Source organism: Colius striatus, chromosome 14 (assembly GCF_028858725.1).
Source record: "Colius striatus isolate bColStr4 chromosome 14, bColStr4.1.hap1, whole genome shotgun sequence".
Classification (NCBI taxonomy): Eukaryota; Metazoa; Chordata; class Aves; order Coliiformes; family Coliidae; genus Colius; species Colius striatus.
In genome coordinates, this window is record NC_084772.1 from 2,566,548 (window position 1) to 2,593,809 (window position 27,262).

At 48.4% G+C, this 27,262-nt stretch overlaps 1 protein-coding gene across 3 annotated transcripts in view; it reads right to left on the reverse strand.

The window, feature by feature from the left end:
• The window catches only part of RANBP10 (RAN binding protein 10), a 95,848-nt gene that overhangs the window by 57,018 nt on the left and 11,568 nt on the right, over positions 1-27,262 (reverse strand). For all 3 annotated transcript variants that reach the window (XM_062007168.1, XM_062007166.1, XM_062007165.1), the window contains one exon: positions 20,310-20,362. In XM_062007168.1, the coding sequence (XP_061863152.1) occupies positions 20,310-20,362 (53 nt within the window). The remainder of the gene's footprint in view (positions 1-20,309; positions 20,363-27,262) is intronic.

Genomic DNA, 27,262 nt, shown 5'->3' on the forward strand with positions numbered 1-27,262 from the left:
CTGTCTCTGTCTCTGTGTGTGTCTGTCTCTGTGTGTGTCTGTCTCTGTGTGTGTCTGTCTCTGTGTGTGTGTCTGTGTGTCTGTGTGTGTCTGTCTCTGTGTCTGTGTGTCTGACTCTGTGTCTGTGTGTGTCTGTCTCTGTGTCTGTGTCTCTGTCTCTGTGTGTGTCTGTCTCTGTGTGTCTGTGTGTGTCTGTCTCTGTGTGTGTGTCTGTCTCTGTGTCTGTGTGTCTGTCTCTGTGTGTGTCTGTGTCTGTGTGTCTGTCTCTGTGTGTGTGTCTGTCTCTGTGTCTGTGTGTGTCTGTCTCTGTGTGTGTGTCTGTCTCTGTGTCTGTGTCTGTCTCTGTGTGTCTGTCTCTGTGTCTGTGTGTCTGTCTCTGTGTCTCTGTCTGTGTGTCTCTGTGTCTGTCTCTGTGTCTGTGTCTCTATGTGTCTGTCTCTGTGTGTCTCTGTCTATATGTCTCTGTGTGTCTGTGTGTCTATGTATGTCTGTATCTCTGTGTGTCTCTGTGTCTGTCTGTGTGTGTCTCTGTGTGCCTGTGTCTGTGTGTGTGTGTCTGTGTGTCTCTGTCTATATGTCTCTGTGTGTCTGTGTGTCTATGTATCTCTGTATCTCTGTGTGTCTATGTGTGTCTGTGTCCGTCTCTGTGTGTCTGTGTGTCTCTGTGTCTGTGTGTGTGTCTCTGTATCTGTGTGTCTCTCTATCTGTGTGTCTCTGTGTCTGTCTGTGTGTGTCTGTGTGTCTCTGTCTCTCTGTCTGTGTGTGTCTCTGTGTCTGTCTCTGTGTGTGTGTATCAGGTTCTCACTGAGCAGCTTCACCACCTTCACAGCAGCCCATACATGCATGATTCAGTACTCCTCAAAGGCTTTTCTTTCCATTAAATGCTCCAACCCTGCTTCAAGCATTCCCAGCATCTCCTGTCCTCTCCAGCAAGGAGCTTCCCAGCTGAACTGCAAGCTGCAGGAAGACATGCCCCCCACTACTTGTGTTTGCTCCCCTCGAGCTCTTGCACTGGAGAAGGTGGCAAACTATGTATTCAGTCTCTCCAGAACAAACATCATGACATAAACCTCTACAAAACCCATCCCTCTCCCAGCCTGATGACTCCTGGCTTAATTAGCTATTCTCTGCAATTCTGACCCTCATCATCTCCACCTTTGCTGGGCTTCTGCTGCTGCTTTGGTGAATGAAGGTGCACCAAGCAGCCTGGAGCTGTTCTCTGTACTGATCCCTAGCCCTCTGCTAGTTAATCCTAGCACTTTCCCCTTTATTATCCTTTCTACCACTGATGTTTCCATGAAGCTATTGTAATGCCTCACACAGCACAGCATCACAAGGCTCTCCCTGCACAGAGCCTCATCTGCAGTCTCAGTGCTGCTGTGCTCAGCCCCAGCTCTTGCCCCTCACAATCCTCAGCAGCAGCCCACTCTGGGCTAGTGAGGTGCAGGCAGCTGCTTCTAAGGAAACCCTGGGAGTACCCACACATGAATAGTTTCTGAGCAGTAAGTCATTCTGACAGGGCTGTGGTGTTTAAATAACAGCCTGCTGCAGTCTTTGGGTGCCAGGTGAGCTCTGCAGCACCACACACCTCACACCTCTGAGCAGCTGACCGAGTCTAAACAGTCTCCAACATGACTCCTTACAACATTTCAGCAATCTGGACAAGATCAGACGATGTGCTTTTCTTATCCAAAGTAGGTCATGGGCTCCCAAAGGGCCAGAACAAAATCCAGTGAGCTAGAGAGGCTGGAGGGTCCAGTTTGCACTTCTCTGTTTCCTTCCATTTCTTTGCCATCCTCTTGTCAAAAGCACACAATCATTTCCAAGAGAGGAGATGGGCAGGGGACACAAAGGATTTGGCTGGCTGACCCAGAGCAGTAGGCAAAGCAGAAGCCAAACACCCTGTCTGACTGCTGTTATCACTGCAGATCCTTTGGACAAGTGCACTTTGAACATGCAAATGGAACAGGCAGCAGCACTCCTCAGCACCTCAACAGCCAGTGAACAGAAAGAGGGGACAGTTACAACCCTTTGAACTGAACACTTGGCTCACCAAAGCTAAACTCTAGGTATAGTGTGTATTAACAGAAGTAGAATAGCTCAGAGTGTGCCATCAACCAGAGATTGGGAAGGAAGAAAAGCAGAAACCATGAGTGGGGCTTGGGAGGGCAGTTTTGTATGTTCAGCACCAAGCTGAAGCTGTGCTTGGCTTGCCAACAAGGCCAAGCAGAGATGTTGATCTTCTTGGCAGACTGACTTGATCCCAACACACAGTGGAAAAAAAAATGAACATCAAGTTCCATTGCTGCTGCTTGATAAACAGGCAGCATTATGCAATGCCAGATCACATGGCAGAAGGGATTTGAGTTACTTCAGGACACAGTTACAGGACTCATAAATGCTTCTCTTGAGTGAGCACTAGAGTGGAAGTGTGCTACTAGGACTCCTACCTATCCTACATCCATCCTTGTTTACTCTCACCTTGCTCACTTGAGATCAGCCTTCCTTCACCCTTGACTTTCTCAGCAGCCACAGCACACATGTGGGCAGAGCAGATCCTGACTCTGCTGCTCAGCTTGCCAAGTGTGTAGCACCAGCCCATGCATAGCACAGCAGCAATGCAATGCAGGGTGCCCTGATGGAAGTCACCAAGGGCTTGGTTTTCATTCTGTCTTTGCTGCTCCTTCTGCTGAGTGCAGAGAAGAAAAAAACCCAGTGACATCCTCCTGTGCAGCAAGGTTCAAACATGCCAGGCTTGCCTGTGGGCACAGGAGAATGGGGACAGCAGCACTCACAGGGCTGTGCACTGATGTCTCCTCTCATGGCATGCCACAGCACACATGCAAGGCCCAGCCTTCACAGAAAAGATGGTTGTTCCAGTAGCTTACAGTCTGTCACCTCAGACTCTGCCTGCTCTCTCACTTGCTGGGCTTAAAAGGATAGCAGACAGATGCACTTCTTCATTGACACATGGATCATTCCCTGCTCAGGCACATTCCAAAGGAGAAACTACACTAGAGCTCAGCTCACCCCAAGGAAGCAGCACCTGGTGCAGAAGCTGCTGCAAAGGGCAGGGCCGTGCTCACAGCTAATGTGGGGGTAACCTGATGTGCAACCAGGGAAAGCTGAACCACCTGAAGCAGTAATGCAGGTGAAGCAGGCATTTGGCCATAGGAAGAGGAGAGGGAAGTTTGGATATAGGGTTTATGTCCTGAGTAAATGGGAGAGTGTGAAGGCTTGTTCTTGAGGACAGACTCCAGTGACTGCTCTACAGTCTCTGCACTGTCTGCATCTTTCCAAGCATCACCTGTACCTACTCCCTCTCTTGTGTTTTGAAACACTTCTCATTTTTCTCCCCTCTTTGTCTAATGTTCTGCCTCTAGCATTCCTCTTCCCACTCCTCTGGCCAGCAACCTCAGCTTCCCACAGCTGCCTGTGCCAGGACAAGGAGTGTGCAAACACTAACTGCACAGGGACAACAACTTGTGTCAACACACTGACACAAACCAAACCACATCAACTCTAATAAGACTTATTGAATTCAAAGCCCATCAGAAACAGATGTAAAAAAGCTCTGCTTGCATAGTGCTTTGGGAATGGGATGTTGAGGGTGGAGGTAGCAACACAGCCCAGAGGCACTGCTGGACCATGCTCTGGCTGGAGGCTGGGCCATTTCCCTGCACTGAGCTCTGCAGGCTGCTGGTGCTCAGCAGCTATGGCTCTGGCAGCTGCAGAGCATGATGTCAGTGTAGGGGGAAAGTACATTAAACAGAGGCTGAACAGACACATATGGGGGAGGGAGAAGTAGGATGTTGTTGAGAGTTGTTTCTACAGCATCCTGGGCAGAGCAGTTGCAGGCAGCAACTGGTGTCTGAGGGGACAGGACACAAAAAACCTGATGGGGAAGAAAGCCATTATCACAGCAGAAGTTGAACCACCCTCTACCATCTTGCAGTGGACTTGGCTCTGCCAGGGGATGTGCCATTGCTAGCCATAAGCCCAGTGCAGTGAAAGCTCCTAGCAAAGGGAAAGCTGAGCAAGCCCCTGTGCTCCTACAGCTGTAGATGCTGAAAGGCCTGGTCAAGAAAACCCTGTTGCCCCAAGAAGCATCTGGGCTGCTGCAGCAGCATCTCAGCTTTAATCCACTTTAATGCCAAACCATACAAAGCTGCACAAAGAAGCAGATGCTTGGGTGAGAGCAAGGAGGTGGCTTTGGTTTTCTTCATTTAACCATGAGTCACAACTATTACTGTTCCAACACATCTTTCTGTTTCCATATCAAGCCTATAAAAATAGCTGCTCAGTGGCCACAGCAACCTCTGCTACAGACACAGGGGAGTGGGAAGAGGAGAGGCATGGTCTTGACATGGAGTAGCTGTCTAGCTGGCTGACATAAGAGGAGGTAGATCATGACACCAGCTGCAGGACAGGAATAGGACCAGGGAGCAGCATGCTTAGCATATTACAGCATCTTCCTGGCAGAACTTCAAAGGCCTGGACATCAGCCCAGAAAGTGTCAAAGGGGGAAAAAAAGCATCCTCAAAACCTACTTACCTAGAGGCACCAGGAAATGAAGAAATCCTTTCTCAGAACAGCTTCTATTCCTTCTGCAAGGTGGCAAAATAACCTGGGTGGCATTAGCAGCCCAAGCACTGCCCTGCAGGACCAGTGTGTGCACAGCAAGTAAAACCACCCCAGCTCACAGAGGATGGACTTAAAGCTGCCATTGGACAAGCTCAGCTCTGATAGTCTCTGTAATATCACAGTGAATCATGTGAAAGGTAATGGTGCAGTGCAGCACACCACTGCACACATCCTGGGGAGGCTCTCCCTCTCCCCCCAGCTCCCTGCAGACCAAGCAGATTCATCCAAGGCCAATTTGGCCTCTACAGAGCAACAGCCAATGATGCTAATCAAAGGCTCTTGGCAGGCCTGGCTGGAGGCTTATGCCATGGTTTGAAATAAAGTACTTGCAACTGTAAAGAAAAGAGACAAAGCTCAGCCCAGCCCTCATGGCAAAAGGACTTAAATGTGGCAAGCAGCCAAAGGGAGAAAAGGAGAAGGTGAGTGCTACCAAGCATTGCCAGCTCCACCACACAGCCCAGAAGCTGAAAGTAACACAGGAGACTTTCCTTGGTAACAACATCCATCTGATAGGGTGATTTTTAGCCTAGGACAGCAGCTCCTACCATTTGACAGCTCCTGCATGCTAACTAACCTACAAAACAACAGCAAACCACAGCCTACACTGGATTGTATAATATGACACTGTCCATGGCTCATAAAGAGTGAAAGCAAAGGCAGGAGGCTCTGGCTGGCTGCAACACAGGCCTGTCAACAGGAATGGTCTGTTCCACCTCCCCAGGAGGTTTGTTAATGAATCCCCTTCACTGTTCCTTAGCACAGGAATGGAGATAAACCCCCCCAGTTCCTCCAGTGATCAAAGATGGCAACTTCTCATAACTTACAAGCTTAACAGGTCATCTTCTGCCAGAGCCAGAACATGATGGGACTGAAAGTACCCTCAGCAAGTTCCCTGATGGCACCAGACTGGGAGCACTGGCTGATTCACCAGAGGCTGTGCTGCCAGTCAGTGAGAGCTGGACAGGCTGAGAGTTGGGTACAGAGGAACCTGCTGAGGTTCAACAAGGACAAGGGCAGAGTCCTGCAGCTGGGGAGGAACAACCCCCTGCACCAGCACAGGCTGGGGGTGACCTGCTGGGGAGCAGCTCTGCAGAGACAGACCTGGGAGTGCTGGGTGAGAATAAACTGACCATGAGCAGCAATGTGCCCTCATGGCTGAGAAGCCAATGGCAGCCTGGGGGCAGCAAGTAGAGTGTGGGCAGCAGGGCCAGGGAGGTTCTGTTCCCCTCTGCTCTGCCCTGCTGAGGCTCATCTGGAGTCCTGTGTCCAGTTCTGGGCTCCCCAGCGGCAGAGGGACAGGGAACTGCTGGAGAGAGGCCAGGGCAGGGACACCAAGATGATCAGGGCACTGGAGAATCTTCCTTCTGAGGAAAGGCTGTGGAACCTGGGGCTGGAGAAGAGGAGACTGAGGGGGGAGCTCATTGATAGTTACAAGTATCTCACTGGTGGGTGTCAGGAGGTTGGGGCAGCACTTGTTTCTGTTGTATCCAGTGACAGGACAAGGGGTGATGGGATGAAGCTGGAGCACAACAAGTTCCACTGAAACACAAGGCAAAACTGTGTCAGTGTTTGAGTGAGGGAGCCCTGGCCCAGGCTGCCCAGGGAGGGTGTGGAGGCTCCTTCCTTGGAGGGCTTCAAACCCCACCTGGACACGTTCCTGTGTGACCTGATCTAGGTGGGAGCTGCTTCTGCAGAGGGTTGGGCTGGATGATGTCTAAAGGTCCCTTCCAACCCCACCATGCTGTGATTCTATGATCTGGCCTTTGCTATACCAGAGAGGTCAAAACCTGCCAGGAGCCCTGGAACACCCTGTAAAGAGCACAGCATGGCTAAAGCACAATCCCAAAGCAGGTTGGTTCTATCTAGAAAGGCAAAGGCTCAAAAGGCTCTCTAGCATCATCAGCTCACTGCTGTACTGTTACACCTATTACAGTCCCTGACACCACACAGGAGGGGGGTGGGGAGAAGTGCAGGGCTGCAAAACAACATAGGACAAGGATTAAAAACCCAAGTCAGATGAGGAGTTTTGCCTTCTCTCAAGTAACAAAGAACAAGTGAAGTACAAAAGCTGATCACATACACAAGCTTCAAATCTCATCATCCTACACTCCCACATTTATGAGCCAACTTTGCAACTTGTAAGTGCTGGGCAAGGACAGCTTTATAAAATATTAAGACATCACCTGAAAAACCTTGTAAGGTAACAGGGGAGAGACTTCCCTGAGGTACCAGGGCAGAGCACTCAGGGATTCAGCCAAAAGGGATGCAGAGCTCACTGCAGAATGCATCCAGCTGCTGCTGGAAACAACCCCTACAATGGCAGTTGGTGAGGTAAGGGAATTAGGGACACAAAACACACTCATACAAACTCAAAGACTTTATGGAGAGAGAGAAGCCTTCCAGAGGCAGCACATGTCAGGCTGTTAGGGGGCTGCAACAAAGCCTTCTAGGTTCTGAACTGAGGTTCCTCAAATACCTTCTGCACCAACTAAAGCAACAGGGGTTCCTGAAGAGGATGGTATTTATCCATCAGTAACAGCAGCTATCTACCCAGCTCTGGGTTGATGTTACCCTTCATCTGAAAGGCTCAGATAACAGGCTCAGTCACTACCATAGAATGGTGGGGGTTGGAAGGGACCTTTAGAGCTCATCCAGCCCAACCCCCTGCAGAAGCAGCTCCCACCTAGCTCAGGTCACACAGGAACATGTCCAGATGGGGTTTGAAGCCCTCCAAGGAAGGAGCCTCCACACCCTCCCTGGGCAGCTTGTTCCACTGCTCCATCAGCTCACACTGAAGTAGATTTTATGTTTGAATGGAACTCTCTGTGTTCCAGCTTCCATTTCCAAGAGGGGTTCTATAAAGAAGAGGGTTTTTAACATGAAAAGCAAGCAGTGCTGATGACAAGTCCTGTTGGCAGCTAAATCACTGTCTCTAAGCTTCCAATCAACACTTGACTGTCACTAAGATTACTTGGATTGTCCATAACCTGTGCTGCAGCTGGAGATGCAACTTGTGGCACTGGTGAAGGCCAAAGCCCATCTCTGCTCCACTTTGGAAACCTCTGTTTTCACACAGCACAAACCCAACAGAACCAGCTCCATGGAAGCTCCATGCAAAGGCAGGCCCCAGGGTACCCCTGTCATACACTTCTGGGAATCCATGGCAGGAGAAAAGAGTGCAGAACCTCTCCAAGGAGCCAGCCCAGCTCCCAAAGAGGTATGACACAGGAATCAGGGCACAGCAAAGTGCAGGAGAGGCCTATCTCTGCAGAGGAATCACCCCCTAAACTGATGCTTGAGCACTTGATAGCCAGTGGAAACACTTTGATTCATTTCCCAAGGCCTGGGTCACTACCTTGAAACACTCATTCACCTTTTTGTCTGGCTTGCATGATGTGCCTAAGCTCTTTCCCAAATATTCCAGGGTGAGGCATGGTTCCTGACAGCTCAGCTTTCAGTCTGCCTCCTCTATTCAAAGTCTGTGTGCCCATAAGCTAGCCTCAGGGGAAAGGCCAAAAGGAACCAAGAAAGCCTCCCCTCAAAACCTGAGCAAATGGCTGGCAGCAGCTCCTGTGGCTGCAGACAGGGCAATCAACACCAGCAAACACTGTGGACTCAAGTGTGGGTCTGCAAAGGGGATAAAAGGGAGTAACTGTTACTTTACCCAACCCTAATTTCCACATAAATAGTCATAAATGAAACACAAGACTAAATTTAACCTTGTTTCACAAGGTGATTCACACCCAATCTGTGGTTCAGGAGCTGGTTTTGCTGCTTTGAGTTCTGAACACTCCTGACAGAGTGTGTCAGGCCTCATCTCATCTGACTTATCATTGCTCTGGAGTCACTCCTCAGCAGGGATCATGCAGGGTACAAAGATAGCTGAGCAGCTCCTCCATGCCATGCCAACTCAGCCAGTATCAGCTCTAAGCAGAAGGCTCATGTTTTGAAACACCTCCCACCTAAACACATTGTATCCAGCTACATGTAAGATAACCTCATTAGGGGAGGCACACTTAATGAGCAGAGCACAGGGGAGTGTGGTGACAGAGGTTTTACCAGCAGTGAGGGCAAAGAAAGAACTTGCCCATGCTTCCAGGTGCAAAGAGAGCTGCTTCCAGTGCTTCCAGGCACAAAGACAGATGCTTCCAGTGCTTCCAGGTGCAAAGAGAGTTGCTTCCAGTGCTTCCAGGCACAAAGAGAGCTGCTTCCAGTGCTTCCAGGTGCAAAGAGAGCTGCTTCCAGTGCTTCCAGGCACAAGGATAGTTGCTTCCAGTGCTTCCAGGCACAAAGAGAGCTGCTTCCAGTGCCTCCAGGCACAAAGACAGATGTTTCCAGTGCCTCCAGGCACAAAGACAGCTGCTTCCAGGCACAAAGAGACCTGCTTCCAGTGCTTCCAGGCACAAGGATAGATGCTTCCAGTGCCTCCAGGCACAAGGATAGCTGCTTCCAGGCACAAGGATAGCTGCTTCCAGTGCCTCCAGGCACAAAGACAGCTGCTTCCAGTGCTTCCAGGCACAAAGATATCTGTTTCCAGTGCTTCCAGCTGCAAAGACAGCTGCTTCCAGGCACAAAGAGAGCTGCTTCCAGTTCAGCACTTCTTGGGTTTCTGCTTCTCAGTAGCTTATAAAAACTGTGCATGACCCTCTACCATAAATTGCAGATGCTACAGGCCACACTGCAGCATCAGCACCCCAGAACACAAGACCTGTTGCAAGGAATGAAGGGAATGGTACATACAGTAGTAGAAGTGTGTGCACAATTCTTGCACAGCATGCTCATAGTGATGGTTGGTTAAGAAGCTATCCAACAGGATAGAGCTCAGGTATGCTGGGCTCTTCCATGCCTCCACAACTGCCCTTCTGCAGGTGCTCCAGACATCAAGCTCTTTAACAGTGTGTAAACAAGAAGTGAGCTGAGCACCTTTGCCAAGCTCCAGAAAAGCTGTTTCCCCAGCCACATGCAAGACAGCAAAGGCCAGAGAAAGGAACAGAAGGAAAGAGAAATGCTATTAAGCTCCTCTAGGCCAAAACATCTTGTAAAGGGTTGATTTCAAGAGAATACACACACTTTAAAGGAATGGCTGATCTGAATTCAGGCTGTTCAATAACCAAACCACCATAGCCACCCTTGTACACACACTCAGGCCACAGCCTTCCCCTCCTGCAGCACCATGCACACACACACTACAGCCACAGCCTTCCCCTCCTGCAGCACCATGCACACACACACACACACTACAGCCACAGCCTTCCCCTCCTGCAGCACCATGCACACACACACTACAGTCACAGCCTTCCCCTCCTGCAGCACCATGCACACACACACACTACAGCCACAGCCTTCCCCTCCTGCAGCACCATGCACACACACACACACTACAGCCACAGCCTTCCCCTCCTGCAGCACCATGCACACACACACACTACAGCCACAGCCTTCCCCTCCTGCAGCACCATGCACACACACACTACAGTCACAGCCTTCCCCTCCTGCAGCACCATGCACACACACACACTACAGCCACAGCCTTCCCCTCCTGCAGCACCATGCACACACACACACACTACAGCCACAGCCTTCCCCTCCTGCAGCACCATGCACACACACACATTACAGCCACAGCCTTCCCCTCCTGCAGCACCATGCACACACACACACACACACACTACAGCCTTCCCCTCCTGCAGCACCATGCACACACACACACACATTACAGCCACAGCCTTCCCCTCCTGCAGCACCATGCACACACACACACTACAGCCACAGCCTTCCCCTCCTGCAGCACCATGCACACACACACACACACACACACACTACAGCCTTCCCCTCCTGCAGCACCATGCACACACACACACACTACAGCCACAGCCTTCCCCTCCTGCAGCACCATGCACACACACACACTACAGCCACAGCCTTCCCCTCCTGCAGCACCATGCACACACACACACATTACAGCCACAGCCTTCCCCTCCTGCAGCACCATGCACACACACACACACACTACAGCCACAGCCTTCCCCTCCTGCAGCACCATGCACACACACACACACTACAGCCTTCCCCTCCTGCAGCACCATGCACACACACATTACAGCCACAGCCTTCCCCTCCTGCAGCACCATGCACACACACACTACACTCAGCAAGTCTGAACTCTGGCAAGCTTGAACTCAGCAAGTTTGAGCTCAGCAGGCAAAGTGGGACCTGAGGAAACAGACTGGAAAGGGAGAAAGGTTCTGGTATGGGATGAGGGGGAGAAAACACAGCAATGAGGTGGAGGGAGTGGGTAAGCCCATCCCAAAACACAACAAGTCACAAAGATCTGTAAGAATATACATGGTTTTTACTTCAAGATCACACCATTTGGAGAAAGAAGCACCTTTTTCAAGGATGTTTGTTGATGTGCAGAGAGCAGAAGCAGGGAGAAAAAATGAGGGTGAGTTGGGTAATGCCAGGGGAACTGAGAGATCATGAGTGTTCAACAGAGATGCAGCAGGGCACTCATGGTGCAGTCAGCTTTTGGTTAGGCTCCACATCCACGTTGAACTGAGAAGGGAGATGAAGAAAGGGATCATGTAAGTGAACCAGAGGTGCCCAGAACAAACAGAGAATGAGTGTTGCCCAGATTACTTTCCTGTGGTGAAACTTTCCATGCACTGAACACATGAAACTGATCCCAAATGGGCAAAAACTCAAAGGAAATCCTTTGGGTTTGTTGCAAGGAGCTCCCAATTCCTCATCCAACCCTTCAGCATGGCCTTCAACTGGACTTACAGCTTTGCCAACAGCACAACAAAGGCAGATCTAGTGAATAAAACAACCAGTTTCAACCAGTCTCAGGACTTCTTCTGCAGTGTGAGGTTTTTTAAAGGGCAGGAGTACCTTGGGTGGCTCAGCCTTGTCCTGGGGACCAAACTGCTATCAGCACTTGGAGTGCTCCAAGTGTGATCCTGGAGCTCAGCAATCAGCTTAGATTAGAAGAAACAAGGCTAGCACAGCTGAAGATGTAAAGAGCAAGTGGTGACAAGCAGGAGAGTCACTTTAAAAAGCACACACCATTTCCACAACTGAGAGACTCATGTGGACAAATCCAAAAGGCTGACAAAGGCCTGAAACCCTGAACCTACTGCAAGGTGTATCTTTCCCTTGGCAGTGTATGTTTATCCCCCACCACTGCTCTAACAACCACAACCATCCTCACCCATCCAGACAGGCTCTGGGGTGGTGAGAAGCTTCTCTGACACATCACTCTGCACACATGGATCACTGACTCCAGAGATGAACCAACACATTGACCCACTTTAGTCTCATTTGTTCCATTATGCCACATTAAACCCCCCCAATTTCCAAACAGAACCAAAACCTCTTAGGGTGTCAAAGGGAGAAATTATACTTTCAGGTCAAAACCTTGTTAAGTTGGCAACAAGGCCACACACATGAGGTTTCTGGAGCAGATGCCAGGCTGGTCTGTGCCCTCAGCTCCCATTGAACCTCATGTTTTAGGCACTGCTGACTGCTCCCCTGTAACCTGCATCCAAGCAACAGGCACTTTCCAAGATGCTCCAGGGCTTCTTGCTCAAAATACATCTGGAGGGTTTGCTCAGCCTGGGGAGGCAGAGCCAGCAGCAGTGGGGTTGCAGCCCTCCCCCTGCAGCCACCCCAGGTCACAGGCTCTCCCTGCTTTCACCTTTGTGTTTTGGAATGATGAGCAGCATCCTCCCCCTCCCCTCAATTTCTGTCAGTTGGCCTCTACCTCAGACTAACCACCAGACTCTTCTACAACACATTTTCTTTGTGAGAAGTCACTGGCCTTTGATTTCAGGCAACTTCTTCCACTACCACCCAGAGCATTTCAGCAGAGCCTCTCATCCCATTGTACTCTAAGGGCATTAATAACCATGCCACTCACATCACAGCCTCTTCAATGTATCACCAGACAAAGGCATGTGGCCCAAGGTAAGATTCTCCTCCATCACCCACGTTTGAGCTTTCCTCATACACCCTTCCCTAGCCCAGGTATTGCCACTACTAGCACACAGGCCTTCTAATAATAGCTAATAGTCCTTCTTAGGAGCTTAGTGGCTTCACAGGCTCTCAGTCCTTCAGATCATTTGACTACAAGGTATCAGAGAGGTGACAGCAAAACACATTCATTCTTTCATTGACATTTCTTTTCAGTGCTTCACTGTGTGCCTGAAACCAAGCTGAGTGCAAAACCAATCATCAGATCAGGTTCAGACATCACCTGTCTGATCATCAAAATAAAAGGGATCCAGCCAAGCACCTTCCAACAGCCTGAGGAAAGGCAGCCACAGATGAGAAACCAGAGAGGAGCATCCACCAAGCTGGCTTCAGCCCAGTAACCCCTAGCAAAATGCTCCTTCAGAACAGCCTCCACCATCTGTAGGATAACTCTTCACTGGAGGGATGCTCAGTCTTTCATTGAGGTTTTCAGCCCATCTCAGCCAGGAGGAACATTTGTTTCTATCAAAAACCACCTCAGGCCACTGTGTCCCACACATTTCAGTGCAACCAAGTTTCCCAGAGGAGCTGTTTCAACCTGCACCACCAACTGGGGGACAGAACAGATCCAAGTTACTAACAACTCCAACATCAAGCAGTGCCCCCCACCCATTCTTATCAACCCAGCGGCATGGCCCAGTTCACATGCAGCCCCACAAACTGGTTCAATGAGAGGGCACCAGGAGTGCAAGCAAGTTTGAGGATAGCAACTGGCAGAGCCAGCTAAAGGACTGCACGTGGAACTGGGTCCTAGAGCTGCTTCCAGAAGGAGTTGGAGGGGGATGAACACTTAATTATTCCCTTTTTTATTAATCATATCAACCCTTTCTTTTCCTTAGCCTGACACACAGGGATTAATCACCATCCTCTACCATTTCTGCAGGTGCTGAAGTGATGTGTTCATGGAACTCCTTATGAGCACTACAGCAAAACTGAACATCTGGGTTCTGTTCTAGGCTGGACTCACCACACATATGAAACACAACTCCTGACAAGCCAAATCTCCTCCTTGCTAACAAGGGGAAAGGTTGAAATGCAGAGTGGGGTTATGCACCAACACTTCTTTGATCACTTCAGATGGTATAGACACTACTGCCAGCAGCAATCCAGCAGGAGGAACATTAACAGATCTAAATAGCCACAAAGTGCTGAGTCAAGCACATGCTTTGATATTGCTTTGGTTAAATTACTCAGGTAATCACCTTTACCCCAAAACTCTACCAAACAGGACTCAAAGGTTTCAGTGGTGGTTGGTCCTGGTGAGAAGCCAGAAAGCTCAAGTAGGAAACAGAAGGGAACACACAAGGCAATGAGGCCTGTGAGCTGTGATCACCTCACAGCAAGTACCCAGATCCCTTCTAAGAAATCATAAGGCTTCCTTCAGCCATCCTTGACTAATTGGGGTGGTTTAACTAGAGACTTCAATGGTCCTGAGCAAGAGCAACTAAGAACAAAAACAGGGGGTAAACTGAATGGCTCCATGCTGCTTTACAGCATCAACCCTTCCTCATGGATAATAATGGAGGGGAGGAGCTGAATGTGGCTTTCAGTGGTGCTCCAAGGTTGCTCACACCCTCCAGAAGCATCAACCATGAGCACCTCTGCTTCAACTCAACGTGCACAAAGGGCAGCCTGCCCACATCTGCTCACTCAGCTTTGATTCCTAGAGCCTAGACTATCAGCAGCTTGGACTGCAACTGCTTTCTTCATGTTTTTTCCACCTCTCTGCCTTCCTCATGCCTGATCAAGCTGCCAATAAGGATAAAACACTTAATTAAAGTTACATCTCAACTTTTATTTGCTTTATTATAAGACAGAGTCTGACCAGCTGCACAAATAAACAAACCTTAGAGAAATTACTGCTAAAGACAGAAGAATCAGGCTGGGTGTCCTGATTTAGGCAGGAGCTTTTGAGAGCAGATGGAGTCAGTGTTTGTTTGCCACAGACTGTTCATATATCCAACCCCATTCTTTCAAGGCTTCTTCTGGTTGCTCTAGAAGCCAAGGGGGAAAGGCTCTTCTTTTCCCACTTCACCATCTAGCTTCTCCCTTCCCCTTTCTGTATAAGCCTTAGGGATTGTGAAAGCTTTGGCAAGGATTTTGCCTTGCCCTTGTCTGCAGTGTGGGAGGGGAGATGCTTTCTCCACTTGCTCTGAATGTTTTCTTTCCCTACAGGGAGTAAGACTCTGGTGCTTGTGATGCAGCCAGGGGACAGAGTTCAGAAAAGGTCAACAGGAGCTGTCACAAGTCAAGAAACCATGAGAAATGTGGACAGGGTAAAGAGAGATGGTTGTGCTAGAGAGAAGACCACAAAGCAGTGATAGAGGTTTTCATGTATACAGAGGAAAGTAATTCATTGTTGTCCACCTCTGCATGATCCAAGAGTAATGGACTAACACAGCTTAGTCATCAAGTTTCCAGCACAAGGACAGTGTTGGAAGATGTCAGAAAGATAATGAAAGAGTGGTTTAGACACATGCCTGTCAGGTAGGACTGATGCTTAATTGAATTGAGATGATTTGGTGAGGTCTCAACCTCTATAATTACTGTATTTATCACAGGGACTAAAGTCCTTCAGCACAGGTCCTTCCTTTGTCATTGGAGTGACAGGAAAGGACAACCCAAAGCATCACCCTCAAGAAAATGAAGTTTGTTAGACATATTGGGAGTAGAAAGATGTCCTGGCAATCACAGGGAAAAAACATCCTAACAAACCATAAATAAACCTCCAATCAAAACCAAACCCCCTCTAGATGGAATATCTGAAGGTCTCCAGGCAAACTTTGTACTCATAGCAGGGTTAAGTTATGAGTTAGATCAGGCTGCCTACATTCTTGTCCATGTGAGGTCTGAAGATCTCTGAAGACAACCCATCCCCAACTCCAGTGAGGAATAACAGTTTGTTTCCCATCAGAATTTGCAACTGGTGCCCATTGCCTCCCTTTCTTGTACCATGCACCTCTGAGAAGAGTCTGGGTCCACGCTCTCTGCAAGCTTCTTTAGGTAATGTTAGGCTGCTCCTACATCCCCTCTCTGCAGCTGCTTCTCCAGGCTGAATCAAGTTTAGTTTCTCCTTGGTTCCTACCTTATAACACCTCTCCAGCCTCCCTTCTCTGGTTGTCTGCAGAAGGGAGCACACCTCTGTGCACAACCCTAGGGGAGAACACACTATCTTCTTCCTCTGAAAGGAACAGGGAGACAGATTCCTCAATAGCCTTGCTCCCCTGCTTGCCTCTCCTCTCATAACACATGAGATAAGCTGAGAAAAAGTCAAGTCCTAGCCACAAATGTCATCAGAAATCTAGCAGCAAGAGCAGAATGCAAAGGAAAGGATCTCCAAACAAAGCTAAATGGAAATCCTGCCCATGCTGGTGGCTGACACAAGGTTGGGGAGCAAGGAGGAGTCTTAATTCCCAATACTCATTTGTTTTATCTACATGTCTACAGAAACAGATCATTCACGAGGTTCCTTTGCTGAATGAAGCCACAGGTCACTTGGACAAAGTGTTCCTGCTCCTGCTGACCTGGCTTAAGGCATTACAGGAGCCAGATCCCAGCAGGCAGCAGGTTTCTGTACACCAAACCCTGCTGGGTGAGCTGCCTGAACTCTAATTCAAGTCTATAAAACACTCCTTGATTTGAAAGCTTCTTTTAAGAGGGTGTTTGAAGCAGGCAGACAGCAAAGGGACCATGCAGGAGCTTTTCCTTTGGAAAGGTGAAAGAAACAGACAGAGTTTCATAAACCAAACCAATGGGGAGGGAAAGCTGGCACTGCCTCTACCATGTGCAACACTGGCCAGCAGGGCAGGTCAGCTATTAACCAGAGGGTGTTTAAAGCCTCTAGAAGTGATTGGTCAGATCCTATCTATTCTGCTTTAGAAACTGAAGCAGGGTATGCCTAAGGCTATGGTTTCACAACAGTTTAGGCTAAATGAGGACCTTGCTGCTGCCCTCCTGCCCTCTCTGCATGTTCCTGCTGGGTTACACCTCCAAGAGACTAAGGAACTGTTACCTCTCAACAGCACCAAGGACTTGAACTAGTGCAGAACCCCAGCCTTGCACAAGGGAAGAGGGACTGTGTAGCTGTATGTGGGGGGAAGGAAGGATCAAGTTTCTCTCCTCTGATGACAGTGAGTTAGATCAGTTCAGCTGTGACATGTAATTTCATCCTGAGATACCAAAATGCTGAGCATATGAGTTGTATCCACAGCAAGGCATTTCAGTGCAAGCCACCAGCTTCACACAGAGGGTTTATTGCTAAGTATGCTTTAAAATGGTAAGAAGAACATCATCAGGATGTGTCAGGGTCACAGAAGTTGGCACTTCAATAAAAATCCCACATGAATTTCAGACCTGCTGATTGAATTTCAAAGCACATCCCTCAGAAACCTTGAATTGAGCAAGGACAGGGCACTCTCCTTGCAAACACAGCCTCTGCTCTCCATGCAGAGAGGGGGAGTTTAAGGAAATGAGCACATTGCTCCAACCAAACTTCCAACTTTCAGAGAAAGCTCAGCACTACCCCTGTCAGCACCAGGCTGGGCTGAAGCCAAACTAAGCCTGGCATCAAGCACAAACGCCCTGACTTGGAACTGGAGATGTCCAAAGAGTTTGTTGTCAGGGGAGTAAGGGGTGGGGAAAGGAGTTTGAGATGGAACCCAGCAGCAAAATGTTTCTTTGAATTAGGGTTGAGAGGGTGCCAAGGATCCTCACTGACAGTGGGAACAAGAAAGGAACCAACTTTGGCTCTCACACCAGGTTTAGTCTCCCAGACCACTGCTTGTAGTGGGTCACATATTGCTCTGACAGCACACTGAGTGCAAATTAATCTGTTAAAGCAGAAGTGGCTTAGAAAGGGTGTAAGAAGAGAAACCTGGCAGGGTTTCCCCAAAAAAGTTTCAATTACACCTTGATGTGAAGCCAAGTGAAGAGTCCAAAGTCTTAACACTGCTTTGGGAGCTCTGGTCGTGTGAAGGGCCTGACAGTGGTTAAGCCCAATGTGTGTCTCTCACTTCAGCAACTTGAGTGATACACCATAACAAAAGAAATCACTCATTCTCCAAAAGCCAGGAGGATAATTGCTCAGCTGGAACACAGAGCCAAGCAGTTCATGTCACACAGATGACGGGGAAGCTGATCTAAATACACCCGCAGAGTCCCTCTTGGCAGCAGAACCTGCCTGTGAGCAAACAAACAACAGGTTCACAGGATCAGGTTTGGCCAATTCATTGCTAAATAACCACTCTCTGAGCTCTCAAGTTTGCTTTATGTTTTCTTTTGCTCAGAGAAAACAATTCCACACTCACCACCTGAGCACTAGAGAACAGGCACTTGGTTCAAACTGGCTGCAAGATGCTGCCCATGTAGCTCTGGGGCTTTCAAGCCATTTCTCAGAAGTGGTTTGGCTCATTTTTAATGTCTGAAGCAAGAAGTGATGTTGGATGTTCCATTTCAGGACAGCACACCTGTGACATTCAGTACAGGTCATCTCAGCTTAGTGTTCACCCACCTTTTCTAGAGGTACACACATCTGTGTGATAATGCCAGGAGAGCCCTTGTTAAACATAATCCAACCAGCATCCTACAGGTCAAGTCTACAAGGCAATGCCACCCATCTTTGTGCCACACAAGGCAGAGAGCCATCCCTGGAACAGAAAATGCTCCCTTTACAGCCAAAGAACAACTCTTCCAAGCAGCCAAGCACTTCAACCTTAGGAGGAGATGATGGGAGTAGACTCATGCTTCATCTTGCATGTGCACATAACCCACTTGTGTCAGCAGGGCTGAGGGGAGAGGGAGCACACTGAGAAATGAGGCTTCTATGCCTGCTGAAACCAGATAATCTTGGTCTAGACATTCCCTATGTCTTTGCCACCAAGTATCACTAAAGAAAAGCAGCAGTGTGGTGTCTTCCTCCTTCCCTGGTCTAGTTTCAAGCAGATAAAGACAGTGACCTTAATTCTGCCTCCAATGTGTACATGCTCTAGTTGTCATAGCAATTAGCAACAACTATAGTTTGCAGCAAGACAGGAGGTGTCACTGACACCATGCTCCCAAAACCACAGTAATCAGAAAGGTGGAGAACAACTGAGGAGGGAGGAGACCTCCAGAGGTCACCTAATCCAACCAAAAGGTAGCTCAAGGTAGGTCTGTTTACATCAGGTTGGCCAAAGCCATGTCCAGCTGACAGATACCTCCACAAAGATCCCCAAAGTTTCACAAGCTCTCTGGGCAGGTCTGAAATGAACAGAGGAAGGTTGTGGCCCAGACAAATCAGCAGGTCTTTAGGATTTGCATCAGACAGTGGCCAGAAGAAGACTCTCAAGGTCAATCAAACAAGAAAAGGCTGGGAAAGGCAAGTGGTGCCTGCAACTCTTCCCCATGGCTGTGGTTTATGAGCAGCCCACAGGCTGCACTGACATTTGTCCCTAAAACAACAATGCTAATTGTTTCACCAGTGCAACTTTAACTGAACTAATCAAACAATGCAATTAGCCTACAATTCCAAGCTTCTTTATCAATGCAAAAGGTTCTCAGTGCTCCCTCATGCTTTGCAAGATCTTCACCTTCACTAACAAGACAAGGCAGTTGTTTCATGGCAGAATTCAGCAGCAAATTCACAATTAAAAGACCAGACACCACAAAGCCAGCTATTTTCTGAGAGCATCCAAGGAGCCTGGCTGTCCTAAGCTCTTTCTTGTCTTCTGGCTCAGACTTTATCTGCAGCTTTAGGGGAGTTTCAAAACCACAGCTCTAGAAACACACAGTTCAGAGATTTGTGACAGCTACAGAACCACAGGTTTTGCCAACAGAATAGTCAGGAATTCTGTGCAATGCTGCAACATTTCTAATTGGAGGTTATAAGGAAAAAAATGAGCATGTTCTGCTCTCTGAACATGCAGGTTACCAGGGATGAGGACAGCAAAATCCTCAGCAAGAACTCAATGCATAAAAGTCTTAGTGAAACCCTGTGGAAGCTCTTCCTTTGGTGAGGGCATTCACAAAACCTCTCCCTTCAGAGACACCAGGATGCATAATAGGGCTGAATGTACATTTCAGCTTTCAAACATTTCCACCAGAAATCAGAGAATTATAGTTAAAAAAGCTTTTTGAAGCTGCTGCAGTCCCAGCCCTCCCCTCACCCTGCCCAGCCCAGCACTGACCCACAGCCCTCAGCATCCTCAGCCCCACGGCTTTGGGATCCCTCCAGGGCTGGGCACTGCCCCAGCTCCCTGGGCAGCCTGGCACAGGGGCTCACACCCCTCTCAGGGAAACAGTTCTGCCTCAGCTCCAACCTCAACCTCCCCTGGGGCAACTTGAGGCTGTTTCCTCTCATCCTATCATTTATTACTTGGGAGCAGACACTGACTGCCATCTCCCTGCAGCCTCCTGTGAGGGAGTGTCAGAGAGTGCTGCTGTCTCCCCTCTTCTCCAGGCTGAATATAGAATAATATCCAATAGTTTGAAGCTTCCAGAGGTAAGTCTCTTACAGCCATGCCCTTTTCTTAACAAGGAACACACATTCACTACTTCCTATACAAAACCCACACAATTAAAAGGAATTTGAAATCCAAATGTTCATTTTAACATTGAACCCAGACTGGAAGTCAAACCAAACCTTAACAGGAACTTACCAGGAAGCCTGTTCATGTTGACCCCTTGAGCAGAAAGTCCTATTCCCATGTACCTTCAAAAAAAATCAAACAAAACACCAGTCAAGCACAGAAAAGCCGAGCTACAAGATTTCCTGCAGCAGAAACACAGCAGTAAAAACAACCCCAAGCCAATCCACAAAGCATTGATGGTGAGAATGTCCATAGCACTGAAGGTTTGCCAGTCTTTAGTCTTTCTTGAACCCAAGATAAAACATCAGACTGCTTCAGTGCCTGACAGCTTTCCAATATCCAATGACAGCTACCCCTTAGCTCTTAGTTGCTGGGAAAAGGACTGGGAAAGAATCAGTGATTACAGTTCTGGGTTTGGGATTTGGGTTTTTTCCATAGATCAGAAGAAAATCTATTTATACAGGTGATTAACAAGAGCATAAAATACATATATATGAGCACAAATGTCTATCTGGCCTCAAGTCTTGTCAACAGGGAGAGCTGGTAGTGAATGCACAGGACACAGCAAACAGTTGCACTTTCCAAGAACATCTTTGTCACTGTCCAACACATATTTTACCCAATTTCCTAAGGGAAAGGTGGTCTTTCTATATTTCACACCCAATAGGTTTTCCTCCATTGATCTGATCACTTTATGAACCCCTGTGAGACCTCTGAAGAGGCAACAACCTGCAGCTCCACCGTTCAATCGCTGCCCAAGCTGCTTTTTCCCTCTTCACTTCCTCAGGGCTTTTGAAATCCCTGAGAATCCTCCCTATCCCACTTCCCAATGGACTCATCTCAAGGTTGACTACTTGCAGTACACTCAGTTGTTCCTCTTCCAGAAGCTCAACTGTAATCCCTCACTACACTTGCAGCTCTGGATCCTGAGAAGCCAGGGAGATCAGAAGCACAAGCATCATCCCCAACACAGACACACGCCAACCACTACAGACAGCAGCAGAATGATGGTCTCCAGTTTGCTTTCTGTTTCTCCCTCTCTTGCTCTCTTAGTATTCCATTCATTTTTGGACTGCAGATGAGAACTGAGCTGATTTTTCCACAGAACCAGGACATGGAGAACCTGTCCCTCCACTGGAAGAGGCAGCTCAGAGATCAAGTTTGGATTGTTTGCCTGCCTCCCATGAGAATAATTTTACACCTGAAATTCATCTTGCATTTTATCATCCATGGTCTGCCCTTGATTTGACAACTCTAGTTAGCTCCCTACCATCAGCCAAACACACTGTCTTGCTACTACTCTCGCTTTCAGGTGATGTGTTAAGGTAGCAGACATCAGAGGAGCAGCACACATCCCAAAGAAATGCCCTGCTGAGCATCCTCAGCTGCAGGGAGAAGAGGGGACGTGACACACATATGGGCTGTTTGTTTCTCTGCCTCATTTCCTACCTGTTAGAGCCCATAGTCCAATCCATCATTCAACCCAATAAGCTCCTTCACCTCACCCCATGTTTCCTTTACCTTCTTCAAGAGACTGGACCTTGCAAATGGCTTTTGCAGAATGATCTTTGTCTAATTGTGCATCCAACAGGCACAGCCTAGGCTAAGGCTCCTCCCTGCAATATTCATGCATGCACTAATCTTGTTTGTTCTACTTCCACTCATCTGTATGGTCCATAATTGTCTTACTGGCCCCTGGAACCACAGACCTGCTCAGTTTGTTTTTAACAAGCTCCCATAGTTTTAAGTTACTGTGCTTTGAAATTACCAGCTACCACTAGGCTCTTGTGCACATAAAGGTGTCAATCCAAACAGGCTGCAGCCAGTGTCCTGCTATTCTTTCACAGTGTCCACTCTTTTCCTGTGGCTTCCTTGACCCCATGCTCTAGAAAACATTAACCATGTCTAAAAATATGATTTCATAATTGGAGTCCAAAGTTACATGTCTCCAGGCTAAGTGGGTTAAGTTTCCTGCAGCAACTGTTGCCTGCCCTTTGACTTCTCCATCTCAATCACTGTCACCACTCCAATCAAACAGCAGGGAAATGTTCATCACTGTGGGGTTTTTCTTGTTTACACAGAAGTCTTAAGCCTCAGAGGTGTGTATCAGATCCTAGTCTATGATCTCTTTAGTAAATAGCACCAAACCCTCACAACTGCATCTTTTCCATCAGCTCTTCTGAGATAGGTTGGTTTGCTGGTGACTGAAGTGGCAGCTTTGGTATAGTGCTGCAGGACACTTTATAAACACACACCTTTTCATAGCCACTTTCTGCATGAGGCAGAAGTTACATCCTTTCTCTTGAGTCCCCTCACCAGAACAGTCACTTATGGCATCTAAAGATTCAGCCATGTACAGCCACGTGACAGACACATCCACAGAGAATGAGCTGAATGTTAAGGATGTGTTTGCAGCCTTCCAAGCACAACTTGGGAGACACCTCCCTGTATCTGCAGAGAGCACTCTGGCACTTCCTCAGCACCTTCTTAACACACTGGCAGGTAAGACAGCATGGCTGTCAGCATTTCAATGTCCTTATTCCTCCTGTGCCTAGAACCTTTTGCTGCTGCAGTTTTCCTTGCCACATGGCAGGTTTTTCTGTTTGGGGTTTTTTTTCCAACTACAGTGTTGGGATCACAGTTCACAGCCAGAACCACAGTCCAGGTCTATATTGCTTCATAGATTCACAGCATGGTGGGGGTTGGAAGGGTTAGACATCATCCAGTCCAACCCCCTGCAGAAGCAGCTCCCACCTAGATCAGGTCACACAGGAACGTGTGCAGGTGGGGTTTGAAGCCCTCCAAGGAAGGAGCCTCCACACCCTCCCTGGGCAGCCTGGGCCAGGGCTCCCTCACTCAAACACTGACACAGTTTCTCCTTCTGTTTCAGTGGAACTGTGTTGCAGCTTCATCCCATCACCCCTTGTCCTGTCACTGGATACAACAGAAACCAGTGCTGCCCCAACCTCCTGACACCCACCAGTGAGATACTTGTAACTATGAGATCTCCCCTCAGTCTTCTCCAGACTGAACAGCCCCAGTTCCCCCAGCTTTTCCCCATAAGGAAGATGCTCCAGTCCCTTCAGCATCTTGGTAGCCCTGCACTGGCCTCTCTGCAGCAGTTCCCTGTCCCTCTGGAGCTGGGGAGCCCAGAACTGGACACAGGACTCCAGATGAAGCCTCTGCAAGGCATAGCAGAGAGGCAGCAGAACCTCCCTGGCCCTGCTGCCCACACCAAGGGAGGTTCTCCTCCCTTCACTCTGCTCTGGTGAGGCCTTGCTTCAGAGGGCACTGAGAAGTGCCACCTCTGCTCAAGCCTCGAGGGAGCTGTGATTCAAAGTCCCAAATTACAGCATGACAGAATCTCAAGGGCTGGAAGGGATCTTGAAAGATCACCCAGTGCAACCTCCCTGCCAGAGCAGGACCACCTGAAAGGAACCATCTAAGCCTGGTGCAGTAATACCAAAGTGCTTGGTCCTGACACTAGCAGGCCCAAAAAACACTTAGTGAAAATCTTCTGAAGGCCAGATCACTCAATTACTCTGACAGAACAACCCCCACCTGCCCCAAACCAAGCCCAAGACCCCTTGGATTCAGTGGCACAGGTTTGTTCCATGAGCATTTTGAACATTTCTTAAGTGCTGATCTATTTGGCTGAGCTGAAGGTGAAACATCATCAAACTGTGGCCACTGTCTCTTCTAGCTCAGATTCATCATGTGGTGGCAGTGGCTTCCTCAGCCCCACTGTCACAGGGCCACTGGCCAACTCCATCCTACCTCACTGCCCAAGGGTGTTGGCCTGTTCCCCTGCCTCTGCTGCTGCTGACATCAGCACACCTGCAATTCAGGCACCAGCTCTGCACCCAGCATCATCAGAGCTTGGTCAGAACGGTGGCTGCAGCATTTTGATGGCTTCTGTCCTCATCCCTCTTGGGTCCTTGTACTGTACAGGCACCAGAAGAGTGGGAATCCTGAGCAAACTGGTGCAAATGATAAGCAATCATGTAATTGTTGAACTCAGATAAAATAGGTCATCTCCCACTTCAGCTTATCCTGCTTAACTTCATTATTTTCTGCTCAGCCTCATCCTCCCTCTGCGGTGTCCTGCAGCACATCCCACACACATCATCAGGGGCAAGATGCATACAAGAGTATCTCTCCATTTGCAGACAACACAGCTTTGAATTAAGGGCTAGAGGCTGTTCTTTTTATAAAAGGCAAATACTACAAATCCAGAAATACTACATTTAAGATGAAGACTTTCAGCTCCATAACACAGCACCATGGGAATGTGCAAAAAGAGGCAGCCCACAAATGCACGCTGCCACAGGCCTGCCTGCTTCACAGAATGCTGCTCTTCAGCTTATGCTCCCATTTAAAGCTCAGGATAAACTTTAAAAAGAAGAACATAATGTCTGCAGAACTGTACAGACAAATTGCAGGCAACCTAACTCTCTCAGTATGTTGGGTTTCGACCCCACAGCTTACAGCTTCCACCCAGAACTCCAAATTGGCACGTAGCTGCTTGCTGGTTATTGCTTCAGAAGATGTTAGCTACCTGCTTTTCCCATCTACCATTGATGAAATGATGGATAAAATGAGCTTTGAGACCTACAAAGTCTCAGACTTAAAAAAAAAAATCACTCTGTTCCCTTGAAAATGGAGAGGAAAAATAAATCCAGCTTCAAGTCCACCACCAGCATCAGCTGCTTTCTCAGCTTCTCAGTGCCAAACAGCTTCTCCCTTCCTCCATTCCAAATGCTCCAAACCAGTTCTGTGCACACTGCAAATCAGCAAATTCAAAACTAGTTAAGCTGTGTTTGTGGGCATCATCAAGCACAACCTACTGCTTGGGTTTTTAAACGAATCAATTACAACATCCAACATCATTTGACAGAAGTACAGTCTGCCTGCCTGCATCATCCCTGGTTTGGGAGGTTTCAGAAGCAGACAGACTCCATTAACTGGAATTCCTTTTGGAGGGATCAAAGAGCATCTTAGAAGTGGATGCACAGAGACTTAAACAGGGAAAAACAATAAGCTCTTGTTTAGGGTAATGATACATTTAAATCCATTATCCATCATACATAAGATACAAAGCCAGGCAAAAGTGACCTCCAAACCCTATATTCTCAGCAGGGAGCATTGAACATTTGGAGCTGCCTCCTACATCAGATCAGAAGCTTCAAAAATGCTGCATCAGGAGATCAATTCCAAACAGAGCAGCAGACAGACAAAAATAAACGCAGCCACACGCCAGTGATTCAAGCAGCAGAGAAGTCTTGTTTCCACTCACCAGCAGCCTCAGCAGTTACCATAGCACCAAATTTTTCCAGACTCCTACTGCACCTCAGCCCTGCCCAGTCTGGTTGCTCTTTCAAACCAGTCAGGCTTACCAGCTGCCACAACACCAGCTCTGCTTCTTTCATCCACACACAGGCTCTCCTTGGCCACAGCAGCTGAAGGAAGAACCCTGCTAGCAAGCCCTCATGCTGAAAGCAGCTCTGCACAGCACACAAGCAGCAGCATTGACAGCTTTTCTTTCCCCCCACTCCCAAGATGAAGCTCAAAGAGACAAAGCTTTTTGGTTCCCCCCTCCTTGCTCCAAGTACTTCAGCAGTGAACATCAGCGTGTGTGCTACTCCAGGGTAGCATTCTCCTCTGGCTCCCAAAAGAACTTGTGTGGTGGGTTGTGCACTGCAGATATTTGCAAATTGCTGTCTTATAAGAAAGAAATAAAGAAGATTTTTGCTTCTACCAATAAAAGCCCGTCCTTGGAAAAGAGATGAAAGAGCTAAAATGATGTCTGTGCTTGTGAACTCAGCTTTAGCTCATAAGGACACACCAGATCTCAGCTGCACTGACTCAGCCAGGAGGCATTAGATATTGTTACTGGGTAGAAATTAGCCAAAACCCTGTGAGAAGAGTTATTTCCCAGGAGTGAAGATGTTTGACTAACCTAAACTCCAAACAAAGGGGTCTCTTACAGGGCTGAGGGTTACACAAGCAGAGGAGCACAGTGATGGCTGCCTTGGGTCTGTCCCCACAAGGAGAATCCATCCATGTCACAAGCAATACTTTGAGCTTGAGCTCTGATACCCAGACAGCCTGTCAAAAAGTCAATGTAAGAAGAAGGTTTTGGCTAGTCTAAAGCTACTTTGTGCTAGCAATCCCACAGAACTCCTCACAAGCCCAGCAGGAAGATGAGAACAGACCTGCCCTTTGACAGCAAGCAGCCAATGCTGACATTCCTGCACCTGCATCTCTTTGGCTTTTCAAGAGCAGGAATGAAGAACTCACTGGGTAGAACAGAGCTCATGTCTACCCTTCTTCAGCTTTAAGAATCCCAGGAGCAAAGAGCAGCTCTCTCTGAATGCCTGGAAAGCACCCAGCACTTGGGAGGCATTGCTGTATGCCAAAGAAAGGTGGGGCAGAAGGAGGGAGAAGGCAGCTAGTCCATGGTCATAACTGGGCCAGGGCAGTGTACTTTAAACTAAGAAGGAGGCTTTTCTTCACCCAAAAAGCTACAAAACCTTCTCCAAGAAACTTAAACAGAGCACTCAGGCTAGCTCTAGTACAATGCTGGTTCTGACACTGAGGAGAGCAGATTTATTAAAGCTGGGCCATGAAAAGAAGGATTTCACAGCTCCCTTTTATTTCTTAACTTGGGGAAAGGTACCAAGTCAGGATGGTGAAACAATCCATGCACTCCTCTCCCAAGTGCCTGGGAAGTTTACCTCAAAGGCAGACAAAATTCATCCCATATGAAAGCTGGGGAAACAAAATGCATGGGTTTGGCTGTCAAATGGTCACAGGCCTAGCAGCCTCCTGTCCTGTGCCAGTTACACCCTGACAAGAGCAGTGGCTGTCCCTAGAGCCTGTGTCACTGTGTATGCTGAGGTACACTGAGGCACAAACTTAAAGAGTGAAAACCAAAGCTGTTAAATCACCTCAAAGGCTGTGCTGAGTGCTGGGCCCCTCACTCACTGCCACAGGGACACTGAGGGGCTGCAGCTCCAGGG